The 25,423-nt window shown below is 33.5% G+C and overlaps 3 protein-coding genes across 4 annotated transcripts; all 3 read left to right on the top strand.

The window, feature by feature from the left end:
• Positions 1-525: 525 nt before the first annotated feature.
• LOC130656963 (apocarotenoid-15,15'-oxygenase-like) lies at positions 526-8,087 on the top strand. Of its 2 annotated transcripts, none has more exons than XM_057459907.1 (6): positions 526-746; positions 3,435-3,694; positions 4,330-4,467; positions 5,292-5,633; positions 5,793-6,101; positions 6,393-8,087. In XM_057459907.1, exons 2-6 carry the CDS (start codon positions 3,452-3,454, stop codon positions 6,702-6,704), a joined length of 1,344 nt encoding a protein of 447 aa, XP_057315890.1. In that variant the 5' UTR covers positions 526-746; positions 3,435-3,451; the 3' UTR covers positions 6,705-8,087. The 2 variants fall into 2 exon arrangements, with proteins under 2 accessions (XP_057315890.1, XP_057315889.1); XM_057459906.1 differs by lacking the exon at positions 526-746 and adding an exon at positions 1,285-1,601.
• A 2,986-nt stretch (positions 8,088-11,073) lies between these two features.
• Positions 11,074-25,168, top strand: LOC130656960 (probable E3 ubiquitin-protein ligase HECTD2). Its single transcript, XM_057459904.1, has 9 exons — positions 11,074-11,156; positions 17,753-19,435; positions 20,000-20,217; positions 20,332-20,392; positions 20,924-21,145; positions 21,462-21,582; positions 22,650-22,936; positions 23,118-23,288; positions 23,854-25,168. The coding sequence occupies exons 2-9, from the start codon at positions 17,777-17,779 to the stop codon at positions 24,259-24,261; spliced, it is 3,147 nt and encodes a 1,048-aa protein (XP_057315887.1). The 5' UTR covers positions 11,074-11,156; positions 17,753-17,776; the 3' UTR covers positions 24,262-25,168.
• LOC130656965 (inositol-pentakisphosphate 2-kinase-like) lies at positions 11,192-17,746 on the top strand. The gene has a single exon (XM_057459909.1). The coding sequence runs from the start codon at positions 15,359-15,361 to the stop codon at positions 16,700-16,702; it is 1,344 nt and encodes a 447-aa protein (XP_057315892.1). The 5' UTR covers positions 11,192-15,358; the 3' UTR covers positions 16,703-17,746.
• Positions 25,169-25,423: the final 255 nt, after the last annotated feature.

The following is a 25,423-nucleotide window of genomic DNA, read 5'->3' as shown; positions in this document are numbered from 1 at the left end:
GGGAGGTATAGCATTATTTTAAAAATAACACTAACATTAAGTTCAAAGTTACGTATTCGACACAAAAGATCGCTTTCTATACGAATATGAAAGACCCTACTCCGTTGAAATAGAAGTCAAACATCGTCTACAAGTTCACTTGTCCTGGTTGTAATGCTTCATATATCGGTTAAAACAGAGATCAGTCTATACCAAAGATGTAAAGAACACATCACCGCCAAGGAGAGTGCTGTATACACCCTTATGTTGGAGTGCTCTGCTTCATATCTCAACACTCTCTTCACGCTTGGTTTAGAATCGTTTAATTTCCGTAATATCTGCATAGGAACTGTTAACAGTTATTGATTCAAGTGACTGGTCAACATTGTTAATAAAGAAGCTTTGTATATATAAAACGAGAAAAACCTTTACTTAACAATGGTTTGAAAGCGTCAAGAGATTTATAATTATTTTAACGATCTTTTATTGTATATATACAAGATTTTTAATTACCGTTGAAAGATATGTTGGATGTAACACGAAATATTTTAAAATAAATTCGTTCGTCTTATATTCGTCTTATATTCATTCGTATTATATTTTGCATTTATTTTTTTATTACATTAAATTGTCAGCTGGAAATGTTTTTTAACTTTTTTTGTTATTATGAAAATGGAATGTAACGTGTTCAGCAATCATTCCAGTCATGGGTTAACAGAAAATTTGACATTTTTGACCTTTTTTTCGTCGTGGAAAAGACTAAAGAGGTGAACAATTAATTTTTAATTTGCAACACACGTTCATCTTACTGTCTGAACTTGCTTGAAATAACGAAATGAGAAGCCATTATAAAGATGATTAGCCTAGTAGTAGGACATTTTTGGAAAACAGACTGGTTCGATCATGTAAAAAACAAATTTGGCGGTGATTTTTTTGCTAGCGACTTCCAGACGGAGCTATTTCATTTGGGGTACTTAATAGCGCCCTACACCCCTCCTACGTGGCAACGCAGTAAGGTGGTCCCAACCCTACAACAAACTGTTTGAAAGAATTTTTTTTTTTACATTTATAAATTTTCATAAACAATAATGATAAAAGCTTTAGAAGAAGACTTCATCGTTACATCATAGTCATTCAGACGATTAAAAGAAAGAGGGCATTTTTATCACGTTTTGCGTCGCGAGAGATGAAAAATAACAGTGCTCGTTTAGAAAACAAACTTTCGCGAGAGAGAGTCAAAATTGCGAAAATCGCAAAAATCTAAAATTTTATAAAAGCTTCTCTATAATCATTTGTATGGGTGTATTAAACCATCATTTCACCACACTCTCCGTGAACAAGGTCGTGGGGAAAAAGACCCGGTAAAAAAAGAGGGCTACAGAAAAGTCCAAAGTCCAACCAATTCTGACCAGTGTTCCCAGAGCAAAGACAGGCAAAACAATAATTGTTAAAGAACATGATTGATATTAAAAAAGCTGCAAAAGGATGGGAGAGTCAAAAGGAATATTCTTATTGGATACCAGAATGTGATATTGAGGGAAAAATACCACTTGATTTACATGGCAGTTTTATTCGAAACGGTCCTGGGGTAAATGAAGTTTATGGGAAAAAATTAAAACATCGTAAGTTTTTTAATGATATTGAACAGTTCCTATATAAAAAATCCTAAAGCAGGTACAATAGATGAGTTGCAGCATGATGTAATGTTTTGATTTAGCATTGAGAACAATGGACATGTGCACCACCACTGCACAGGATAAAATATAGCTATGCTAGCTAAAACAACAGACCATGACATTTGTTTATTTTTTAGCTGTAAACTCTTTGGCTCTGGCATATGCGTGGCAGGAAAAAGATGCTAGGATTTGGTAAAGGGAGGTTTTCCTGTAAATTTCTTCTCACCGAAACATTGCTAGATGTAAAATAATATGGAGTGTAGATTATGCCTTCTAATTTATTTGAATTCATTTAAAGTCCTAAGACCACAATGCAGGCAGGTTGAAATCTCATACTGGGATCAATTTAGCATATTTTAATCCCTAGATAAGTGATCTCATCCAGGGATGAGATTTCATCCCGGTCTTTAGGACAGGCGTAAACTAAAAGACCATTTCGGAGATTATGCGCCATTATGGATTTTCGAAGCCCGGTGGTGCAATTTAAACTTTGAACCCTATATGCAGTAGTAGAAAACTCTCCTAAAACACACAAAAAGAAACAAGTTTTGTATACACTCTTAGCGTGTTTAGGTCTTCGTAATGTTTTTATCTAAGTAACAGGGGATAGCACCAGACAACTTTTATTTAGCTTTGATCTATTATTGAATTAGGAATAGCAATTAAATACACATGTAGGACGTTGGGATACTGAGTGTGTTTTATTATTTTTTAACACTAAAGTGGATATTTAATCAACTTTAAACATATTTTTAAGATCAAATTAGGCCTCTTACAACGTATGAGGATTTTTTAGAACTTATATGATTATACCCCTACTTTGAACACAGTGCTTTGAGATCTGTCTATCTGTCATAATTACATGTGCCATTCTCATATGAGATAATTTTATACTAATAGGCTGGTTATATAAACCCAAGTGAACCTCATGCAGGCATAAAATTTTATTTAAGAAATTAAATTCAGTTTAGTCTACAAGTTCATATACATGTTTTCAGACCAAAGTGAGATCTCAGGCTGGTGCGAAAATAGCAAAAAATTATGCGTGGCCAAATTTTTTTCAGTTCATTTGTGTAGCAGAAAATTTACATAGGTGTGGTGAAATTTACTTTGGCATATTTGTTGTGTAATATATGTATATAGTGCAAAAACTTTTAGCAGAAATTCATGTGAGTATGGTTTTCACATTATGCAAGTATAAATGACCCTAAAATAACTAAACAATACCTTGTCTTCACTATCATAAGTGAAAGCTGTGAATATGCAATCTTAAAAAGCCTATCCCATGCAATTTTTCTAGAGAATTTGTCATTTTGAAAGTTTTTAAAAGGCTCCTTATTTCCAAGCATATGTGATCACACCACAAAATTTCATTGCGTATGCAAGTCAAATCTACACATAAAAAATGACTGTGGTTTCTTGGTAAGCGAACTGGACAATAAAAACTTTTTGCATGCATTTATTCAACGTAAATGACAAAGTATAGAAATTGAGTCACAATTTTGTGCCAATATTTGCCTGTGCAACAACAGTTACTGAAAATATAAGAGAGACATAAGAGAGACAGAAGACAGTTTGTATTAAAAACATTAGTTTCAAAGCATTTGGATTTTGTGACCACGTAAGCTGTATCTATACGTTTAATTTTTGCCCATGCCACTTTCTTTTAAACATTGTCAGTTTTTCTATAGACAATATTACTGTATGCAATGCCTGACAGAAAAATATTTTTAGTTTATTTATTTACTTTTAACGAAACATGTCCCCCACTTTTTGTAGCAATTGATGGGGATGGCATGATATGCAAGCTTAGCATAGCTGATGGATCAGTGCATTTCTGTTCCAAATTTATAAAGTCTAAGCATCGCATTGAAGAAGCAGACAAACATGAATTCATATATTCTGGACAGATGGGCACGCGTGATACCAGAATGATAAAAGACACATTTGACACTGTTACTGGCATGGTGACTGGAAATTTGCCAAGTCTCACATTTCGTAATCCGTCCAACACGAATTCATTTTATTGGGGTGGAAAGGTATGCGGTTTAATGTATTCATAATAATCACTTTAAAATATTTTTAGCTGTCACTACAGCTGAGCATTTTGTTACAGAATACTAAAATAGTTCTCTGAACAAATTGCCAAACAGAGCCAAACTAAACTAAAATTTCCGTGATACCTTAGTTTGACTCAACTAGGTACACTGTTTTTTATAAGAGTTAAACAGAGCCATGTTAAGCCCACCAAAATTTCGAAAATAGTACAATGTATTTAACAACAGTTTTTGCTGAGTAAGCAGTTTTACAATGTTATGGGCATGCGTAGTGAGTAGTGTCTATCTATGTTGAAATCTTGTTTTAAGCCTAAAGGGGTGCAGATTAAACTTAACCCTACCATCTTTAAATTTATAGAAACAAACTAACATGATTTGTACATTCTAATAGGATCTAACGTGTCCAATTTTTACATTTCTTTCTAACACCATTCACTTTAGAAATCTTCTAAATTTGTTTTATAAGGGAATTAAGTGCAAAGAACTAAGTCTTTAAAAAACAAATTACTCTCCATGATTTGGCCCACCATTTTACACTTGCAATTTTTTGAAAGCTTTGTCCAGATAGTAGAGATATAAGAAAGAATTTAATCTTTCTTTGTTTTTTTGTGATTTAGATCCTTTCGCTTTATGAAACACATCTGCCGCACTGTTTGGATCCATACTCACTAGAAACGCTAGGTTTGGACAACTTAAATGGGAGCCTGTCATTGGGGAATGCTGGCGTTCATTTTCGTATCGATCCAGTTACGATGGTAAGTTGTGAACTTGGAGCTTTTAAGAATTTCTTTGCGAACAAATATAAAAAGCGGTAATTAACAAAGTCAATGTTTACAGTAAAGCTCTTTTTCAATTCATTTTGACCAAAGTTGGGGTAATCTAGGTTTTTGTTTATTATTTATAAATTTTAGCTAACACAAAGCAGTTGCGTTGTCTAACGTTTTTAGACGCAGAAAAAGCAGTTTTTGGCGGGAAGAATTTAGCTGCCCTGTGAAAAAAGATATTTTGAAATCGTGCATGATAAGAGCTATCATGTGATATTTCCTAATTATAACTTTCGTACTACCCTAAATATAAGAATGTTCCGTCTGTTTCATATTCTTCTGACACACACAAATCTTACTTCTGGAACTTTCTAAGCTAACCTAACAAAATATTGACGTCAAAATTTTTACTATACAAGACCACAAGAGCTTGTGTTCATTTTGAAACACGGTGGTGATTTTTTTAACAGGCTCAAAAGGAGACGTTTATTGGGATTTATTTCTGCAAGGTCTAAAAAATGCCTTCCGCGAGATTTATTTTCGTCTATTATTCATATTGACGTATTTTGCGAAGATTTTTTTTATGCGAATTAATCATTTCAGAGTTTTTTTTTTTGCAGTTTTAAGGTAGCCTTTAAGTTAAATTTTCTGGTATTACAGTGGCTGGTCATTATTTTTATCAATTACAAAAAATAGATTTTAGCGAATTGACATTTTTGGAAATATTTTATGCAGCCAATTACTTTATGTAACAATTTTTTTAAAAACGATTTTCTTCTTGATGTGGTAGGTAATATCTCGCATTTCTTTTCTAGAATTTAGTTTTGTTTAGTTTAAAGCCCGGCGTCATGAAACGACGGCCGACGTTACAAGTGTTTGAATTCGATCGGAAATGGAGCCTGATGAAGAAAATGGAGATGCACATCCCCGATTTAAATTATGCGCATGATTTTTTGCTTTTCCCGAGCTACTATCTCTTCCACATCACCCCGTTCACCGATGTCGGGAAATGGACTGCTTTTCAAATCCTTTCCGGTTGGACGTCTCCAGGAGAAAGCATGCGGTACTATCCCGATAAGCCTTCCCGGTTTGTTGTTATCCCTCGAGATGCGAAGAGTGAGAAGGAGGTGATTTGTTTTGACACAGACCCGTGTCATGTGAGTCGGGATTTTTATTTTCGCATTGATTTCGTAATAAAGATAATACATCCGAAACTAATAAAAAACATCACAAGAGCAAAAAAGAGTTGGAACAAGTCTTGCGTGTGACTTGTGCATGGTTTGGTAAAATCTGTCATGCGTAACTTCTCTCTATAGATTTTTCATTTTGGCACTGCGGAGGAGATCAACGAAGAGTTAAAATTTAACTGCGTGTGTTTGGACGAGAAGTTTAACATGACATTCGCGAAGGGCGTGTGGTTGTCCAATACAGATGTCAGCCCTGGGTTGACTTTTAATTATACCTTGAATTTATCTACCAGGAAGTCCAGTCGGACACAAATTGACAGTGCTTCTGCGGAGTTCCCTTCAAGTCATCCATACAGGAATGGTCAGACCGGCACAAAGTTTATATACTTGATGGCAAATGATCGGAATGAGATGATACCGTATCGAGACCTTGTAAAGGTGAGTGGGTTTCTTCCAGGCTGGCTACTCACTCTAAATTTTGGAGCTTAAAATTGAGAAATAATTTAGGTCTTGAACAATAACTAACTCAATTTTAATTTTGCAAAAATTTTGGAACTAATTTTTCAAATGAATGTTGCTATCTCCTAATTTTTGCATGGTAACCTTATAGTCTCAATAAGTCAATCAATAAATGAATAAGTCTCAGAAGATAGATCAAAAGTAGTTAATAAACAAAAATAAAAAAGTATTAAAATACCGAGTTCTCCATCTCCGTGTTTTTCTTTATAGCTGGACACAAAATCGATAAAAAAAAGTGTTTGGAACTCCGACGGTGTCATAGGTGAACCTGTCTTCGCGCCTCGTCATGGTTACGCCGCGTCGAAACAAGGTGCTGAGGATGATGGGTACGTATTAGTGCAGCTGTATCATCCAGACACGCACAAGACTGATTTTTGTATACTAGACGCACGGTGCGTGGAAAAAGGACCGGTAGCGCGCATCAAACTAAAACATCATGTGCCGTATGGATTTCATGGGACGTTCACACCAGAGGTATTTTTATACGAACGAACAGCAAAGTTAATCAAATCAAAATTATAATACATTTTTACGAGCGAAACGTTGTTCATAAATCGATATTTTTTTCACGCAATAGATTTTTATACTATATGAAGAAAGCCCTTAAAAGGTTTTCTGAAAATCAATGGAAGAACACTTTAAACTTGACGTTAAGGTAAAAGAACACTTGACGTCAGGTATATGCGGTTATATAGTGGCTAACAAAAGAATGACTCAGCTCTTTTTTCCGTGTAATGTTCACAGAATCCTATATAAGACAATGTGTGTTGCTTTAAATCACAGCTGCTTGGGAATTTACCGCTTTACACGACAGGCTGGCATTGTTTAGTTGAGTAATTTCCGCTGACATCAGCATGCTGAGATCTTCATCGCATTATATCATCGCATATTATTTTTAAAAATATCAGAAAGGTTAAGTTTTATGTTTTTTAAATGTTGTCAAGCGTTTAACGTCTATTCAGGTTTTAAGACAGACGCTTGCAAATATAACAGTCATTTTTGCATGAAATTATAGGTTTTAAAGCCACAGTAAATTAAGGGATGGAGACGAATGTAAAAAAATCAATGAATGAATGAATGAATGAATGAATGAGAAAAAAGCTCGTCCTCAGGACTTGCTGTTTAAACATAAAAACCTAACGTAATAAATAAATAAGAAAATGAATGAATAAAAATCTTTTCACAGTTGACTTGTTATAAAAAAGTCACTAAATTCAAGTTTAAGGGTATTATGGAATGATAGATATATTATAAGATACAAACAGGATCAAATATAGAAGAATAAATTGATTTCAATTTGTAAATTAGTAGAATTTAGTCATGACATTTTGTCCGTCAAATAAGTGTTAATGGTCGGAGTTGAACTTCTGTCTATTGATGTGTGCTACTCCCATGATCAACAGAGATTGATAAGTTAGTTTAATGGGCAAGAGTGGTGAATTGTCCCATAGACGGATGGCATAGCGGTCTAAGGCGTCATCCCTAGACAAGCTGTAACTTGAAACCAGTAAATTTGAAGTGCGTGGGTTTGAATCCCACTTTGTCCGAAAATTGACATTAATAAAAACAGAAACGAATTCGAATGTTGTAACTTGTGTCCATGCAGGGTCATTTAAAAATAGCGTAACGTTTAGGGTATGAATTATCGTTTTTGACGAAGTGTTTTTGCGAGAAAAATTAAGAAAGGAGGGTGAGGTATTTGTTTGTGTTACCAGGCGTTACGGGGAAAAGTACAGTAGATTAAAAAGCAGAATCCTAACGTTACGATTTTTGATTGACCGTATGCAAGAAATGAAACTATATAATATAAATAAAATGTTCGATATAACGAAAATCTAACAACAACTTCGCCCATTTCTTTTCTATATGTATACCAAGAATAATATATTCTCTTTTAAATTGTTACTCTTTTTTTTTCTATTTCTCTAGATTCGTTATTTTCTAGAAAGGCACGCAACCTCGTATCCAGGACTTGCTGTCTATATATTTAACCTTACCGGAGGTAGAGGTTAATCACCCAATACATAGAGTAAAAATTCTTAATGTTGGTGATTTAAGATGAGCAGTAGAATAGTATATTTTCGAAAACACCTCTGCTTCGTGATTATGACATATTTGTTTCGTGTTACGTCGTTTGATTTTAAATGTTTGACTACCCTTGTAGGTAAATAGCCTTGAAATCGAAGTTGGTTTAGATAAGAAAGCTTTAGTGCAGTAAATTTGGCGCCAACATTAAATTCAGGCCGGCCTGAAAGCCCTGCCATATTTAACGAATTTTTTCTTTGTGTTTTTTGTTTAAAGAAAAACAAACGGAAAACGAACGTTGCGTAGCAACCGTCTATAAATAACTTAAAACTCAGTTATTTACGTAAGTGATTATGAACTCGCCTAGGGTTGCGAATTCGTGCCAGTGATTTGAGGTTTGGTTATAGAAAGAAAACACCGATAGACTATAGATGCATGATAAAAAGAGATTGATTCCATGTTGTGAATCTCAGAGGGTAGTAAAAAAAAAACAGGAAAATTTGTGTGCATCGACACAACAATTAAATAGTCATCTGTTCTTTAATTTAAATTCAAACTGTACAAAAATGTCCTATTTACAAAATATATTCACAGAAAGGAAAAACACAAACAGGAATAAAATTCAATAAATAAAGCTGCAAAATTCGCGTCATTTTTAAAATAAACACCTCGAAAAATTATACCCTAACCACAAATTAAACTCGACAAAAAAATAAGTTCTTCAAGACTTTTCTTCTTTTTTCACAGCTCTTGTGACAATTCGTGTTTTTCATAAGAATTTCTTGTAAACGGTTTACATCTTTACTGCCCAGCGTTATAACTGCGTCTCCTTCAACTCTTTTTACTTCAGTTCTACACAAAATACAAGTTACCGCCAATTGACTTTTCATACGTGAGCCGATATAAGTCCACGCACATTTACCACACATGATTCTGTGCTTGCAAGGATATGTTACGGTTTTCGCTTCGTATTCGTAACAAATCAAACAGCTACCGCTTTCTGAAGTGCTTCTTCTCCTTTGATAGACCTCATGTTTATATTTTGACATGACATCAGTAAACTCGTCGATATTCAACCGTTCTAATAATTTTATCGCCTTTTTAATACTTTTCGTCGAAAAATACGTCGTAACGACGTATATAGCTATCGCTAGCGCTATAAAAACTAACGTAAGAGCAGGTAGAAACGTCGAGAAGTTATATCCACTTAGAATTAATATCCATAAGCTAAGAAAATAATTGATGACACAAAGAATACTGAATAACGCCAGTGTTAGACTCAGCCATAACATCTGTTTCATACGTTTTAGCATACGTGCTGGAATTTTGACGTTACACATAAAGCGACATAAAAACATTTCTCCATTAACACGTAACGCCAAAATAAATTTATCACAACAACAACAAAACGATTCCACTAAAGCTATCTCTTGTTTTTCTTAAAAAAATTTGTTTCTTTAATATAAGCTTTTGCAACAGATCATAACACACACTTTATTTAATTTCACCAACGCTTTTAATTTTCGGTTTTATTATATATATACATAACTCGATATTACCACTCTCTCGTTTAATATAATATATATGTTTTCTTCTTTGAGTGTTAAAGATTTTATGTTTTTATTGTATTTTAAAGCATTAATGTGTTTTGTATATAGTTTCATAATATTTATCTTTCGCTTTTTTTGTTTAATCGCTTCACACAAAAAAACTGTTATTATTAATAAAAAAAGAAAATTTCCCTGAATAAACTTTTCTTCCGTGTTTCCCGGTGGTAAATTACCAGTTAATGTTATCTTCTAGTACTGCTTTCCGTTAGTAATGTAATATCTCTTGCCTTTATGTCTGTTTTAATACAATGAATGGTCCATTTATATCTTAGACATTGTATTTGTTTTTTCTTTGATAAATTTTGTTCTTTTGATCGTTTTCAAACGTAAACGTCGTCTTTTACTCGATAGGTTTTAATTCAACAATAAAAATTACAGGATTGTTATGGTGCATCGAGACGACTTTTTGCGTGGCTGGTTGCTATTGTTTGAACATATTTTGAACGTGTTGTGTCAGCTGGGCAAACAATGTATGTCGAAATGTGTTCTGATCTTTTTCTTCTGTTTACCGACAACACGTGCTGCATTCCAAAAATATATATACAGAAGGAGTTGAAGAAAAAAATGTCAGCAATGAATGTCACTTGAAATATTCATAAAACGTTTACGGCAGGGTTACACATGCCTTTGTTTTCTTTTGTTTTTTCTTAACGTTTTTAGACCAATTTTAAAAAAAATATCTTATCGTGGGAAAGGGGTAAAAGGGAATAATTTTTGTTGCTTTCAGGATTAAAGAATCATCTTCCTCGATCAAAAGTTGAGGGAAAATGGGGTATTACGTGGTGGTTCACATGACAAATCTTTTTATTTTAAATAACCGTTCAAACAGAGACGACTAACCAAGCTCCCCCGTAATCGTTCGCTTAATAACAACGTTCCGAATTTGATACAGTTATGGCATATTTATACTGGTTTTAAGCGAAGTTTAAATTTAAATCAAATACCGTGAAATTTAGGCCTTTCGGAGAGAGGGTAAATAAGGAATTTCCGCTACCTGGACCGCAGAGAAAACGAAAAAAAAAAGTATGTTTCAACAATTCTAGAAAATCACAATTTCCTCAGGACCGTCCCTAGGTTTGGACTGAGTAACTATAAAAAAAGAGCTCTTTGGAATTAAAAGCTATTATTATTGCGGGTGGTCGGGCGGAGCAGGGGTGGGCGAGAGGTGAAGATGGATCAGCTTATTGCATTCTGCACTGCCTTTCTTTCTAGCAAAAATGGGGGGGGGGGGGGGGGGGGGGGAGAGGCCAGTACAAAATGTAAATTCTCGGGCCCGGATTTACCGTGACGCAAAAGCATAATGGCGCAGTGACAGTGACAGCAAGAAGGAAAAAAGAGGGTTTGTTTTGTTTACCGTTTTTGCGATTATTTTTGTCTAGCCAGCTATATCCATATACTTTTTTTATTATTTTTTCAACCGTTTTTGGTATTATACTAAAGCAGCTGCCTTGAGTAAACAACAAACAAAACAAAAAGTACAGCAAGTAAAAGAGCACAGCTGTATGATTTGGTACCTCCAACTACCATCGTCTATTATTCTTATTATTTTGCCTCTGCATTTTTTTTATTTTAAATAATGCTGCCTCCTTTAGTGGCCTCTTCTGCACAGTGGTACACAAGTCTAAAAGAATCTATTTTTTATTATGGCGATCAATTACAATATTGTGATAATTCAAGCTGTAACAACTACCTCTTCACTTTTGCTGCCACAATTTTTTCTGTTTACATGGTGTCCCTCTACCAAGTAAAGGAAAAGAAACAAGGCTTGCTACCCTGGAACTCATTCTTGAAAGTATGTACGATGAGAGCAGGGTTGTAATTTGTCAGTATTTTTGGGGGTGATGTGCATATAAAACATTTCAACAGCTTTTTTTTATATATTCTTTGGGTAAACTTAACTCAGATTTTCCTTTTTTAGACAAAAAGTAAAGGACACTAATGAAAATTTTAATGAATTTTCTCATATAATATTAAATGGTTTTGTGCAATAAAAAAATATCCATGAATGCTTTAAAAACTGAGGTCATACTTTTCTGTAATTCAAGTAAAAAATTATTCCAAATGTTAGTATAAAGCTTAATGGTAAGCTTTTATATTAAATATTAAATAGACATGTTCAATACATACGAAAGTCAAAAACGTGATATGATTTATTTTTTGGGGGGGCAGGGGAAATTCTGTCCCACCTTTAATAACTTTTTAAAGGCTTGTCTAATTTGAATCTTACTTTATGTATAGTATGACACAAAAAGAACAAAATAACAGCAGAAATCTTTGCTTATGTCAGCACTTTTTTCTGTGACATCATCGAAAGGTTGAAATTTGATCAAAATACTGGTATATATCTACTTAAAATTCAATTACTTTAGTTCTAGAACGAATTTTTACATTCTGTTTGAAGTTTCTGAAAGCCAAATAAAAGTTATTTAACATATATATTCCATTTTTTGCAGATTTTGCTTAAAACATTTCAAAATATTGCCTAAAAATCTGTTTTTTCCTGATTTTCAGGTAAAATCCAAAAAAACAGGAAATCAGATTAATCATGTGTCTAAAAATATGGAAGAATTCTACTTGATAAAACAAAGTTGTCTTGAAACTTTCAAGTTCTAAGGATAATCCTGACAAGGGTTATTATATTTACCCAATAAAGACTTCATAGGGATACTTAAGGTAGTTTTTAGTAATAGCCAATAACAAAGCCTCTGAGAGGTATTGATAAATATTGAAACTCAGTAAGTATCATAGCCATCAAACATAGCATAAAGGAATTATTAAAAAAACCATCAGGTGACAACAACTACTACTACTGCTACTAATAAATGACTAAGTGGTCTACACAAAAACATAATCACGCCAAGATAGGTCAGGTCACTTTTTAGCAATTATATAGCTAGCTAGGCAGATAGCTAACATGCAAAAAACTTGAGGAGGAATCGTTTGATTAAAAAATTACAAAATTCTGCCATAGTCAACATCAGTAGACAACTATGTCATAATGCATATAAATAAATTAGGCTTCATGGATTTTGTGATTTCCCAGCATTAGAAAAGCATGTTAGACTTTTATTTCTTAATTAGGTGAAAAATCACAAATAGGCCTTAGAGTTTGTGGTGCCAAAACAACTAAAAACTCCAACACTTTTTATCCACATTGCATAATTACAGACCCTGGCGTTGTTTACAGATTTATATAAAATAATCAATTTGATAGATTGATTTTGATCTAAAGATTTAAACTTTGGTATAGCTTTTGTGTAGCCTAAATAGATGGTGCAATCAATTTAGCCATTCAAAGTACTCTTTATTCGAACTTTAATTAAGACAACTAAAATAGGCTATTCCGATTAGGGACGGTATCCATACTTTCACAAAGAAACACCCAAATTTTATCAATATTATTTGCTACATATTTATAAAAATGACACTCCATCTACATGGAAAAAATAAAAAAATACAATTCTGGTGTTGCTACTCAAATATCGATTGAACTGCCTCAATGGTTTTAAGTGTGTACCCCTGTACAAACATGTTAGGTCACATGGTGTGCATAGAGCATAAACTTTCATTACATTTTGCCACTTATTTTTGGAAAAAGTCATTGGTGCATCACCCCTAAATGCAAGATCCTGTAGACACAGTATTTGTCGATGGTGCCATGTAATGGTACAAGATGGCAAAATCCATCAGGTTTAAAAATTAAAGTATTTAAATTTTTGTTTTTATATGATGTACCATTCTTTGAATATTTATAAGAATACACAATTACACAATGTAACCACACATGTACAAGATAAGTAACATGGTAGGTAAACATTAATTTACTGTGAAGAGATTGGTAGGAAAATGAAGTAATAACAAAATTTACATATATGTGCCAGCTCTGTTGTTTACTACAGCATTTAACAGCAAGGGTTTGTTAGAGAATAAAGCACAACCTTTATGTGACATTAATGAGTCTTTTCATGTTGTGTAAATTTCAGCCAAAATATTTTTTTATCTACTGCATTGCTTAAATTTAACTTTACCTTTAAACCAGCTTACAGAGCATTAGACTTTTCATTGTTATTTTTACCGTATTATGAAATACAGCAGCTATATTTGCCTGTCGAAAACAATAGATTACACAAATTTAATCATTAGCTTATGTAAACTTGGCATATCTCAATGTTGTGTTAATTATTATAGCATCAAGGGGTAATATAAAAAACTAGTCGTTAACCCGTGGAAAAATCCACGGGGTCGCCCGTCCTTTATATCACATATTTCGTGTTTCCGCAGCACGATGCTTTTTTTGCGCTCAAACAGACAGACAGAATACAGCTATTAGAGTTTAGTCGATAAGGCCCGTGGAGAAATCCACTAAGGCAGGATAAAATTGAGAAAGAAGCGCCATTTAAATTTTGATGACGTCAACAACCCATCTACAAAAAAATTAGTACCTTGTTTTCATGTTTCCTCCATTGTGTAGGGCTTACACTGCTGATCAAGAAAATATATATGATCGTGTGGTGTTGATGAGGCGAGTAATGAAACATAAGGGTTTAAAAATTTTGCTGATGTCAGCAATGGCCCGTCAAAACCCCCAAATTATTTTTGGAAATTTGTATACCTGTTGCCTTCATCGTATAGATCTTAAAACGCTGATCAAGAAAATGTATAGGATCATGTACTTTTGACAAACGGTTGCAGAGATATCAAAGTTTAAAGGTTTTTTGATGACATCATCAACGCGTCCATTTCGAAACGGATTCGGGGACCCAGGTTTGGGAAACTTACCCAAATTGGTCCCAGGTAGTCCCTATTTACCCATGCAGGAGATAACGTCAGTTATTTCCATCTGTTTCCAAGTTATTTAGCCTTAAATTTAAAAGTCCAATGCAATGGCTTCACTAATCTTAATATACTTTCCTTTGACATCAATATTGCTCTAACGTCAAAGTTTGCTAATTTACAGAACAAATTTATAGGCGATATTTTATAGACTTTATCAAAGAATTTTTATTCACTTTCCAAAAGTCACAAACAGAACTGGCGTATTATTACATAGATAATATATATAAAATATAACAAGACTAAGTTTTAAATTTCACACACATACAGTAATCTCATATCTTTTGTTTAACATTCAGTGTATTTGGAATCTGATGTTTTAAGGATAGCTACATGTTGTAAATTATTTCATTTATCACACCATATCCATTACATTTAAAACATTTGTGTACAACAAAGCTTAAAAGTTGCGATATATTGGTTAAAAAGCGAGGTCATACAAAGCTTTAACATGTCGTATGTAATTCTAAAATGATGAGAACTCGTCCTTGCAAGTCCTCAATAGAACCTATCCTCACAAAATTAAGGGCAGATCTTACTTGTTGTCTTTTGTGATTCTGGACTTCTTTGGATTACTTTTTTATACATATGCATCAAACCTGTCTAAACAGCCACTTAAAAGGCTGAAAAATTTACAACATTTTTAAACAATTTTATGATGGAACAAACCTTTATGTATTTTTTACTCTCAGCATAGTATATCGCATAATGTTGGATGTTGAAGAGTTGGAATGGCTTTATCATGCAGAAGGAAACTCTAATATTCTAGTAAAAAACGCAAAATGTCACAAAGTCTTGCGAGCAAGAAAAATCAACTTGGAGGGGACTGAAAGTAATAACTCTGAGGAGAATGGCAAAATTAGAAATGTGTTTTCAGTCAACGACGAAGAAAATTTCATTAAAAATATTATTTCTCCACTTTTTGGAAGTTCTCTTGTGTACATCACTGACATTCAAACTATTCCTTGCAGTAGTAAAAACTTTCTAAAGGAGCTCAATAGAAAGATTAATTCTCTTCGTCCTATAGGAAGAAAACACAAGGTTATCGATGTTAACTGTTCTCATGTTCAACTAATGCCTGATCTAACATTCCTTTCAGAATGCCCAAAATCTTCTTGTGTGTCTGTTGAATTAAAACCCAAATGGGGCCTGCTCCCTTCCTCTGACAAAATCTGTGAGGCTCATGCAATTAAACAAGGGATATGTCGTTTTTGTATGCATCAAGAGTTAAAGCTGAGCACTGGAAAGATTGGTGAGAAAAGTCAATATTGTCCACTAGATTTATTTGGTAACTGCACATGTCGTATGAGAAGTGCATTACGTGCATTATTTCAACATCCACAAAATAATATATGTCTTCATGTGAATGGGGAAAATGTTACTATGACTTTCTTTGATAAAAATAAAGTGGATGATTTAAAAATTGATTCTTCATGTGAGCTTATAGAAATATTGGTCAGCATACTTACAACAGATTCATTTAAAGCTGATAATAATAGTGAAGAAGTATTATTTAAAAGTAGTAATAATGAAGCTAAAACTTATCAAAATTGTAAAGGTGAAAGAAGTCACATTAATTGCAAACAAATGGGGAATTGGGGGATCTTGAACATTTTAAAGTCGTTGCAATCAGTAGATGATCTTGGAATTGAAGAAATATACAAACGGTACCAGTTCTATTTACAAAATGGTAACCTTCAAAACATTGAAGATTTTATGGACTTTAATTCAAATTTATGGACTCAAACTGTTTGCAATATTTTATCTGGAAAAAATGTGTCACAAAGTAATGATTTGGATTTTGACAGCTTTTGTCGGTTTTTAATTTCAACAACTTTGAAAGATTGTAGCATTATCATCACTCTTGCATGTGTTAACAAGGACACAATCATTGATTCAATGAGTAAATTTTTTTATGTCCCAAATCAATGTTGGTACGCCTACAGAATTAAATTAGTTGACCTTGAACCACGTTGCATTGATAACATACCATATTATTACAACATTGATAACAAAATAATGTCTTTTTATCTCAACAAAATCAATGCATAGTTCATGTTGTTTTGGCTGTAGTAAAGAATATATTTGCAGATGTTTTTTATTTTATCATATATTTCGTGATATATTATTATTATTATTGTTATATATATTATTATAAATACTACACCTTTGGGTTTAAAAACAGTGGCAATATATAAGTTATATTGGTCGTAACAGTGCAAAACTTGAAATAATTTAAAAAATAAAACCCCTTTAGAGCTTTTCCTGATATGTGTTCTCATAAACCATTTTCAGAATAAAATACAATGTATTTTTTTATTATTACAAATTTAGTTGAATATTTTTTCTTCTTTTGTTCTTAATTACTTATAGTGTTTTTATTGTAATTCATTTCTATTTAGTGTAATTACGGCTAATATTATCATTTATATTTTCAACTTTATCTTGAGGGATACTTTCATAGTTTGTTAATAACTTACACTTCATTGCCTTTTATTTGTTGAAGATAGGAAATTTTATCTGCCAAAACTTTTGTTCTTCTTAATTTACACAGATATTTTTTTACAAATGTTATTTGGTCTAATTTATTAAATTTAGTAGTTGCAATTAGTAGCACTTAAAGTGTGTATCTAAAACAGTTTTTACTGGTATGCCTATATGTATTTTATGTCTTTCTTTGTAAGTATTATTTTGAGTAACTTCTATTTTTACTCTTGTTGTACTGGTTGAATAAATCCGTGGAAATATTAACTTGCAAACCTGTTAGAATTCATTGTGCTTATCACAAAATGGTTTGTTGCTATTTTCATTTAAAAGACTGCAACAACAATAAAAATGTTTATTGCCAGTGACATTGCCTGTAATTAATTTATACCAAAGCAATTACTTTTTCTGTGGTTTTACGCTAAATTAGCATACAATACAATTCCTTTTTCAAAATACAGAATATAGTTTTTAGGGGATGCTTTATTATGACCTTTTAAGAGAAACTGTAAAAAAGTATAATCATCTTTGCCTGTTACAGACAGACACAGCGTATTAATATAAGACATACATGGGTGTCTTAAAAGTACTTGATTTATATTTTATTAATTTATTTAGGCTCATGAATTTCTGCACACTGTAATGATGAGTGAAACTTGTGCCACCTACCATCCTGTGACCAGACCCCCAACAAATCCAGGCCTTCGGTCTAGAAAAACCTCAAGAGATCACATGCAAAACAATCCAGATGCACTATGCCATGTCAAGCGAAACTCTAAGCATTCAAAAGTATACAACAAGCAAGAGAGAAAACTAGTTATACATAATACAATGAACCCAAATAATATGACAGTTGAACGTTCATTAAGTATGAACAACCTAAAAAACACATCTTTAAGTGATAGTCATCGGTCATTAAGTGCAAGCAATTTGTATGCACTCACAGATCCTAACTTGTCTCTAAAGCAAGCTGTTTCTAAAAAGCCATATGACAAACCAAACACATCATTCGCCAAGGAAAAAGCAATGTTTACTGCCTGGACACAAAAGTACTTTCACCAGGTAACAGTTGGTTGTGGTAATAAGAACTGTTTGAACAGATTTTGTAAATCTTCTGTCCATGCAAAGAAATTTAACCAAAGCATGGCTGCCTTACTAAGCATAGAGTTATCATGCTACAAAGATCAATATTTGTGTATTAGAGATGAGAAAAAACAGCAGGCTACTGTTTTAGGTGATAACATTTTTAAAACCGATTCACTTTTAGACAGTTCCACTACTACTGACAATGGAAATATAGCTATGCCATTTCTGTATAAATTTTACTCAACATCACCTTTTCGAAGTTTGTTTCTTCCATGCCCATTGACATCATCTGGGCTGGGATTGTATAAAACGCACAGTCATAACGAGCTTCCCACAAGTAACAATTATTCTGTAAGCTCTGTCACAAAGAGATTGCAGAATCATCTAAAGGTTATTACTTCGACCATATCGTCCAGTTTAAACAACTTATGGAAAGCTTCAAGCGCCAACGAAGAGCAAAAACCTTCTATGTCTGCAGAGAGTGGGAATACTGAATTAGAAGATTCTGATGAACAAGAAAACCATAAAACATTCGTTACACGTAAACGTCTTCCAAGTATTCGGATATTTGGAGAAGACCATGCTGTTGACACAGATTGCAATACGTTTGAAAATATTGACGAATTTGAAACAGGTGTTGCAGAGGAGTTTCGCCAAGATGCTACTGATGAAGCTGACTATGATAAAAATGTTGGTGCTGAAGTGGTTGATGACGGGGAAGAAAACATAGATGGTTACTCATTGACACATTTAACATTGGATATGTTTGACTCTGTTGTGACAAATTATTACGAATGCAAGGATGAATCGTTTTTAATTAACACACTCCGTACAGTGTTTTCTTCATGGGATGCATTATCACTGAGTTTTTCAGAAGAGGGACTAAAGAAAAAGAATGATTTCCCATTCAACATAAACTCTTCTGATGTGGAAAAAATGTTTCAAACGTTAGTAATTATGGAAAACTCTGATAAATTTGTTGCCACTTTGATTGACACTGTACAAGTGTTATTGTTATCAAAAAAATACAGTATTACTAAGCCGAGCGAGTTGAAGCCGTTAATTATTATACTAAAGATACCATTTTTATTTGAACACTATCCGATGGTTCAGCAGCTAACGGCTGTAATAAGTCACTTGTCAACTGTATGCAGGGATGTGTTAATTTGTTATCTCTCAGATCTCAAGAAGGAGAAGTTTACTCACTTGTTACAGGTAAAATTTGTTGAATTCTTGAATGAAATTGCACCTTGCTAGTCTAGTACGAAATATCATTTTGTTTTTGTGCATGGAGCAATGAAATTGTTTGTTCTGCCATTAGACAATTGTCTTAGATTTAAATTAGATATAAAAAGAAAATGAATTTAATCGATCGTAAGTGCACTATTGAATTTGTTATTTAAAAGTTTCTGAAAAGAGGTGGGATAAGCCCAAATATTTCATTCCTTTGTACTTTTTGTAGACCAGAAATTGGAGAGTTGTTTGTCTGTCCTTACGTTTATATCCACTATACATTAGATGGTTTTTAATAATAATTATTTTTGTACTGTATTATCTTCCAGCACGCCTCTGTAGTTTGAGGTGCTTTGATAACAAAAAACCTTTTCTATCCACACATAAACACTTAAATGTAGGTGTATGGCCTAAATATAACTGCACCCAATTTTTTCATTTACATGTCACATTGTAGTGCATAGTAAAATTTTCTCTTTTTTTATGCACTGCTCTCTTTGAGTTTTTAGCTCACTGTAAGTCTTAAACTTTTTTGTACCATTTCAGGGTTTTAAATCATTGATTTCAAATGAAACATCCTGGGTTGTACCCTCATTGAAGAATAATACTAGCTTGGTGAATTTGTGCAAAACATTGAGTGTGATTTATAAGGCTAACATACTGAAAGGGGATTACAACACTATCGTAGATCCTAGTCATTTTTATTGCCATGGACTCACAAAGAAAATTGATTTCAAGCAAGAATATGCTTTTTGGAAAAAACAGTAAGTTGACCATCCTTGCCATTTTTGAATATACGTCTTTGCTTCAAAGTGGGTATTGGTAGGTGTTACCAGTGTTGTTCGCTGTGCAATTACGTACTTTTATTGAATTTTTAGGAGACAAGGAATTGGAGAGTCAATACTGGATTATCCTTTTTTACTTGAACCCACTGTGAAGGTAATCACACTTAAAAATTTTTCAATTTTTTTGACACGAATCCACTCTTGGTATCTTTGACATTAAAAAAACTAGAAAGTATTCATAGTAAATATATAGTAATAAAAATAAGTCACTGACAGTGTGTTGATCATTGTTGTAACGAATTTACATGTTTTTTTTTATCACTAACACCCTAAACTCAGGATGTCTTGGACCCTAAAATCTCCATTAATTTTTAAATAATTATCTTCATAGGTTTAAATGTTTGATTTTTTTCTTCTTCTTGGGTATATATTTCTTAAATTACTTTATTGTGTAACTAAGTATTTGTATTGTGTTTTGTGTGCTTCGACACCTTAATATATTGCAAAGGTTATAGTAAAAAACCTTGCAAAACACCCAAAAGTAATAATTAGGAAACAGTAAAATTTTTTTCTTCAACAGAAATTTAGAAAAAGGTCCCCTGAAACACTATTTGGTATTTGTTGAGTAACCTCATTAACAGGCTGTTGTAAATAAAGATGTTTTTTCATGTTTATATTTCTTCAGGTGCAAGTGATGCATGTTGATGCTATCACACAAATGCGTGAAGAATACCAGGACGCCATTGTACACCAGGCTCGCGTGCAGCAAGTTCAGAAATCATGGAGTGATTTTGACGATGCGTCACCACTCTCCAATGAAGTGAGGTCGGCTATGTGTCCATACCTGTTGTTAGAAATCCGGCGAGAAAACTTTATTCAAGACACAATTAAACAGCTGCACGAAAAGGTATGTGTGTTGTAATTGCTTTTATTGTGTGTGATGTGCTCACTCTGTAAGGATGTTTTTAAAAGTTTTTAATATTGAAGGAATTGAATTTCAGATCTTTTCTTAAAGAATTGGCATTAATGTTTGCATCATATTTGAATATTTACTCTTCTTTGTCAACTTTGTTAGAATTTGTCCGGTTCAAAATAGCTCGAAATAAAAGCAAAATGTCGGTAATTTTAGCCAAAAAATGGTAGAAATGTTAGTTAAAATGTAAGAAATGTCAAAAAAATTTAATTTAATTTTTATTTTTTCGATTTTTTTTATGTGCGTTTAGAGTTCTGATTTTAAGAAACCATTAAAAATCAAGTACACCTCCGGTGGAGAGCAAGGACTGGATATGGGAGGCTTGCAAAAGGAATTTTTCCAAGTTGTTGTTGAGAGCATGTTTGACCCAGGTATGTAACGCATGGCTTACTCTCCGAATGGAGGCCGAGGTGATAAAAATGTTGTTGAACTTACCTCTATAATTGTCTGTTTGTCCGAAAAAAAAGTGTTGTACAACGGGCGCACGAAATAGCGTATAATTCAAAGACAGACGATCCCTTGGATATTTCCACGGTTTAACGACTAGTTTTTGCTATAAAACCTGTATACGTATGTCCGTTACCCAAAATAGTAACCGTAGTAGCGAGATGCGGTAAATAAAGGACGCGCGCACCCGTGTATTTACCCATGGCCCACCGATTAGTGTGGTAGATTTGTTTAACAAGGCTTTTTTTATCTTTTTAAATCCGTTAAAGGATAGGGAGTCAAACATTAGGGGTTACAAAAATAAAATAAAACCTCCCTTCTGCCACTAATTTACTTGTATTAGTTCTCTTACGTTTTTGCTTGTCTGTTCGTAGTGAAAATTGTAACTATATTCATAAAAGCAATTAGAACTGACCCACAATGTTTTCTCTAAACCGACAGGCAAATACAAAGTTATAGTGTGGTCGACAAAAATATAAAGGGTCGGTACGAGTATATTACCGCCATTTTGAATATTTTTTTTAAGTTTTGTAAAGTTTAATTCCATATACTTACAGCTCAGAAATTATGACAACAAAAATATCGACACATTTTGTAGGGCCAACATGACATCATAATTATGCAGAATAATTTAATGTCGATATCATATCTTGAGGAGGAAGCAACGTATTAAATAACCTTTTAAGCTTAAAAATATAAAAATTTCACTTATCAACATCATTTATCACCTCGTACTCCCTTTAAAAATTGCATTAATTGCATTAATTCTGTTTATATTACTTGGAACAAAAAAAATTAAAAAACAGTGTTCCTTTACACAATGTGTCTTTTAAGTATTTTCCTGAAGTTTGTTTTTGTTTATGAGATCTTGTGTCACAAATAATGTCTTCATTTCACATCTAAAAGAGTGGCACCTGTTGAATCTATAAAGTGAAAATTGAGGCACATATTAGTGGAACAGCCTGTAGGAGAGGTTTTTATTTTCCCATAGATTTCAGCATGTTTACGTTATCAGAGGATGGCCATCAAGTTTGGTTTAATGCCTTCTCGTTTGAATCCAACGTCATGTTCGAATTCATTGGAATCCTCTTGGGCTTGGCCATCTACAATGGTATAATACTAGACATTCATTTCCCGTTACTCGTGTACAAGAAATTACTTGGGTTCCCTGTGGTTTTGGATGACTTAAAGGAGATGCAGCCCACGCTTTGCAGTGGTTTGGAGCAATTGCTTCAATATGACGGAGACGTGGAAAATGATTTTCTTTTAACGTTCGAGGCATGATTTCTACTTTATATTCGTAATTTATGCGGAATTTGAGAAATTCATTTTGTTAGTTTTCACTGCAAAAGAGTTTTTACCACGCTTGCAGTGGAATCAATCTAAAAATTCAGGAAATCTCAAAAGCTGTTTGCATCCCTTACTTTTCTCCCTTTAATTTTCTTTTCGTTTATCTTAGGTGTCTCACAACATTTTTGGACGCACTATCAAAACGGATCTGGTTGCTAACGGCAGTGACGTGATGGTGACGAACGACAATCGAAAGCATTTCGTCGATTTGTATGTGGATACAATTCTTAACAGAAGTATCGAGAAACAGTTTAAAGCTTTTAGGAGGGGTTTTTACCAGGTAAAGTTTTTTTAGACAGAGCGGCCCTCTGTATTTGTTTATCCTAGGTGATTAGCTTAGGGTCACGAGGGGCTTGGGGTCATGAGGACTTGGGGTCATGAGGGGTTTGGGGTCACCAGGGGTATTGGGGTCACAACGGGTCTTGGGGTCACGAGGTATCTATTCTTTTGTGTCAGCCGTAAAGGAAGTTAAATTGTAGGTTTAATAAGGAGCGAATGTGTTCAAAGATTATGCTTCGCGAGGTCTTCTCTTCGTCAGTTTAATATACTTCGCCTTGAAAGGTAAATAACTCTTAAATAAATATATGAGTCAAAACCTTGAAAATGTATCTACCATTTTGTAAGGTATGAAAACTTCAGAATTATCTCGTTGCAATCCTTGTGTTTTAAATACCTACTATCCCATAAGTTTCACTGTGACAATGCTATTTTGTGTGTTTTTACACTTACCTTGATTGTACCCAAGTATTTTCCTTGAGTCGTGACTTGCTTTGCACGGCAAATTTCGATGTTATTCGAAATAGTTTACTTTTTCTTACGTTTATAGCGCTATGTATCTTTTTAAGGTGTGTCACGGCCCTACCATTCAGCTGTTCACACCGCCTGAGTTGGAGTTACTCATATGTGGCAGCCCGGATTTGGATTTTAAAGCTTTGGAAAGTGTGACTGAGTATAAAGATGGCTTCACGAAGACCCATGCGCTGATGCTTGAGTTCTGGCAGATCGTGCACGAGTTCACGTTCAAGCAGAAACAAGCATTGTTGATGTTCGTTACTGGAAGTTATCGCGTGCCTCTCAAAGGTCTCGGTTCCATGTCGTTTTACATCCAACGTAACGGACCCGATTCGAATAACTTGCCCACGTCCATGACTTGCTTCAATCGACTGTTACTTCCAGAGTACAACACTGGAGCCAAGCTGAAGAGAATGCTTCTGCTGGCTATTGAGAACTCGAAGGGATTTGGTTTGACTTAAGCTGCTTCAGTGACAATTGTGGCATTGTGAGGGGATTACGGCGATGAATTGTTTAAAGTGAAAAGCAAAATAGATGTTGGTAGTATCAGGTGGAAATTAAAAGTGAATTTAAACTGTATTCACTATGCTTTATGTTGCTAGGCAACGGATTATGCAATGGCAATCTTCGGCGGTTGTTCGTATGTTTTTTTGACAAATATTTTTGTCCGTAAACAGACTTGTTGTGTATGTTCATAGGCTATTCTAAGGAATAGCCTATGAGCATACACAACAAGTTTATTACTGCGTTTATTGTAAGGAGCGAATTTTATTTCAAAATTATAATTATGCATAAAAAGCCATTTTGTGAGCAATAAACCAAAAAAATCTTATTTTAGTAAAATTTAAAAAAAAAATTTTTTCGGTATTTATTGTGCAGTAGAGACTCAAATAAACATTAGAGGCGTTTGTTTTAAAGGGGTTTATTTTAAAGGGGCATAAACTCCTTCACTGTTTCAATTGGCACGCTCCATTGCAGACGTTATACATCGTGTTTTGTACCCTTTTGTAACAGTGTTTTTTATAAATGTACATATAAAGTTATATGACAAATATTTTTTTTAAATTGTATTTTAGTTTAGCTTAAGTTCCCCTGGGTTATCAACTTGCGCTCACTGTTTAAGCAACCTATTTTTCCGCCCTTCTTTGTTGGTCATTTCTACGCCATTGTTGTGGCGTTAGCGGTATTTTTTTTGGATAGGACAGTGTTCTTAACTTTACTTGGAGCTGTTGTAGTCTCAGTGATTTTTCGACTAAATTAATATAACATGAGTTATTTTTATGGACTTTCAAAATATTTTTTTGCTGTATTTTAGATTGGTTGACAGCAGTGTATGTCTTTTCTTGTGAAAACAAAAATGGCTGACAACTTTCTTGTATTTTTTTTTCTAATTCTTTGTTAGCAATCACCGTTTAAATGTAAAATAAAAAAACTTACCGTGTAAACGGCAAAGATGTACAACTTTTTTCGGTTTTATAAGTTTTTTTAAAAGTTGGACAAGTTCAACTTTTGCTAAGTTTTTTCTATTGAAATTAACAGAATGATTAATGAGCTATAGTTTAAACTAAAGATTTGAGCATATTTTTTTAATTTCTAATCATAACCGCTTTTTTTCTTTCAACA

This window comes from Hydractinia symbiolongicarpus, chromosome 9, assembly GCF_029227915.1.
Source record: "Hydractinia symbiolongicarpus strain clone_291-10 chromosome 9, HSymV2.1, whole genome shotgun sequence".
NCBI classification, from domain to species: Eukaryota; Metazoa; Cnidaria; class Hydrozoa; order Anthoathecata; family Hydractiniidae; genus Hydractinia; species Hydractinia symbiolongicarpus.
The sequence above is the reverse complement of the archived record's forward strand: the minus strand, read 5'-3'. Positions and strand labels throughout refer to the sequence as shown.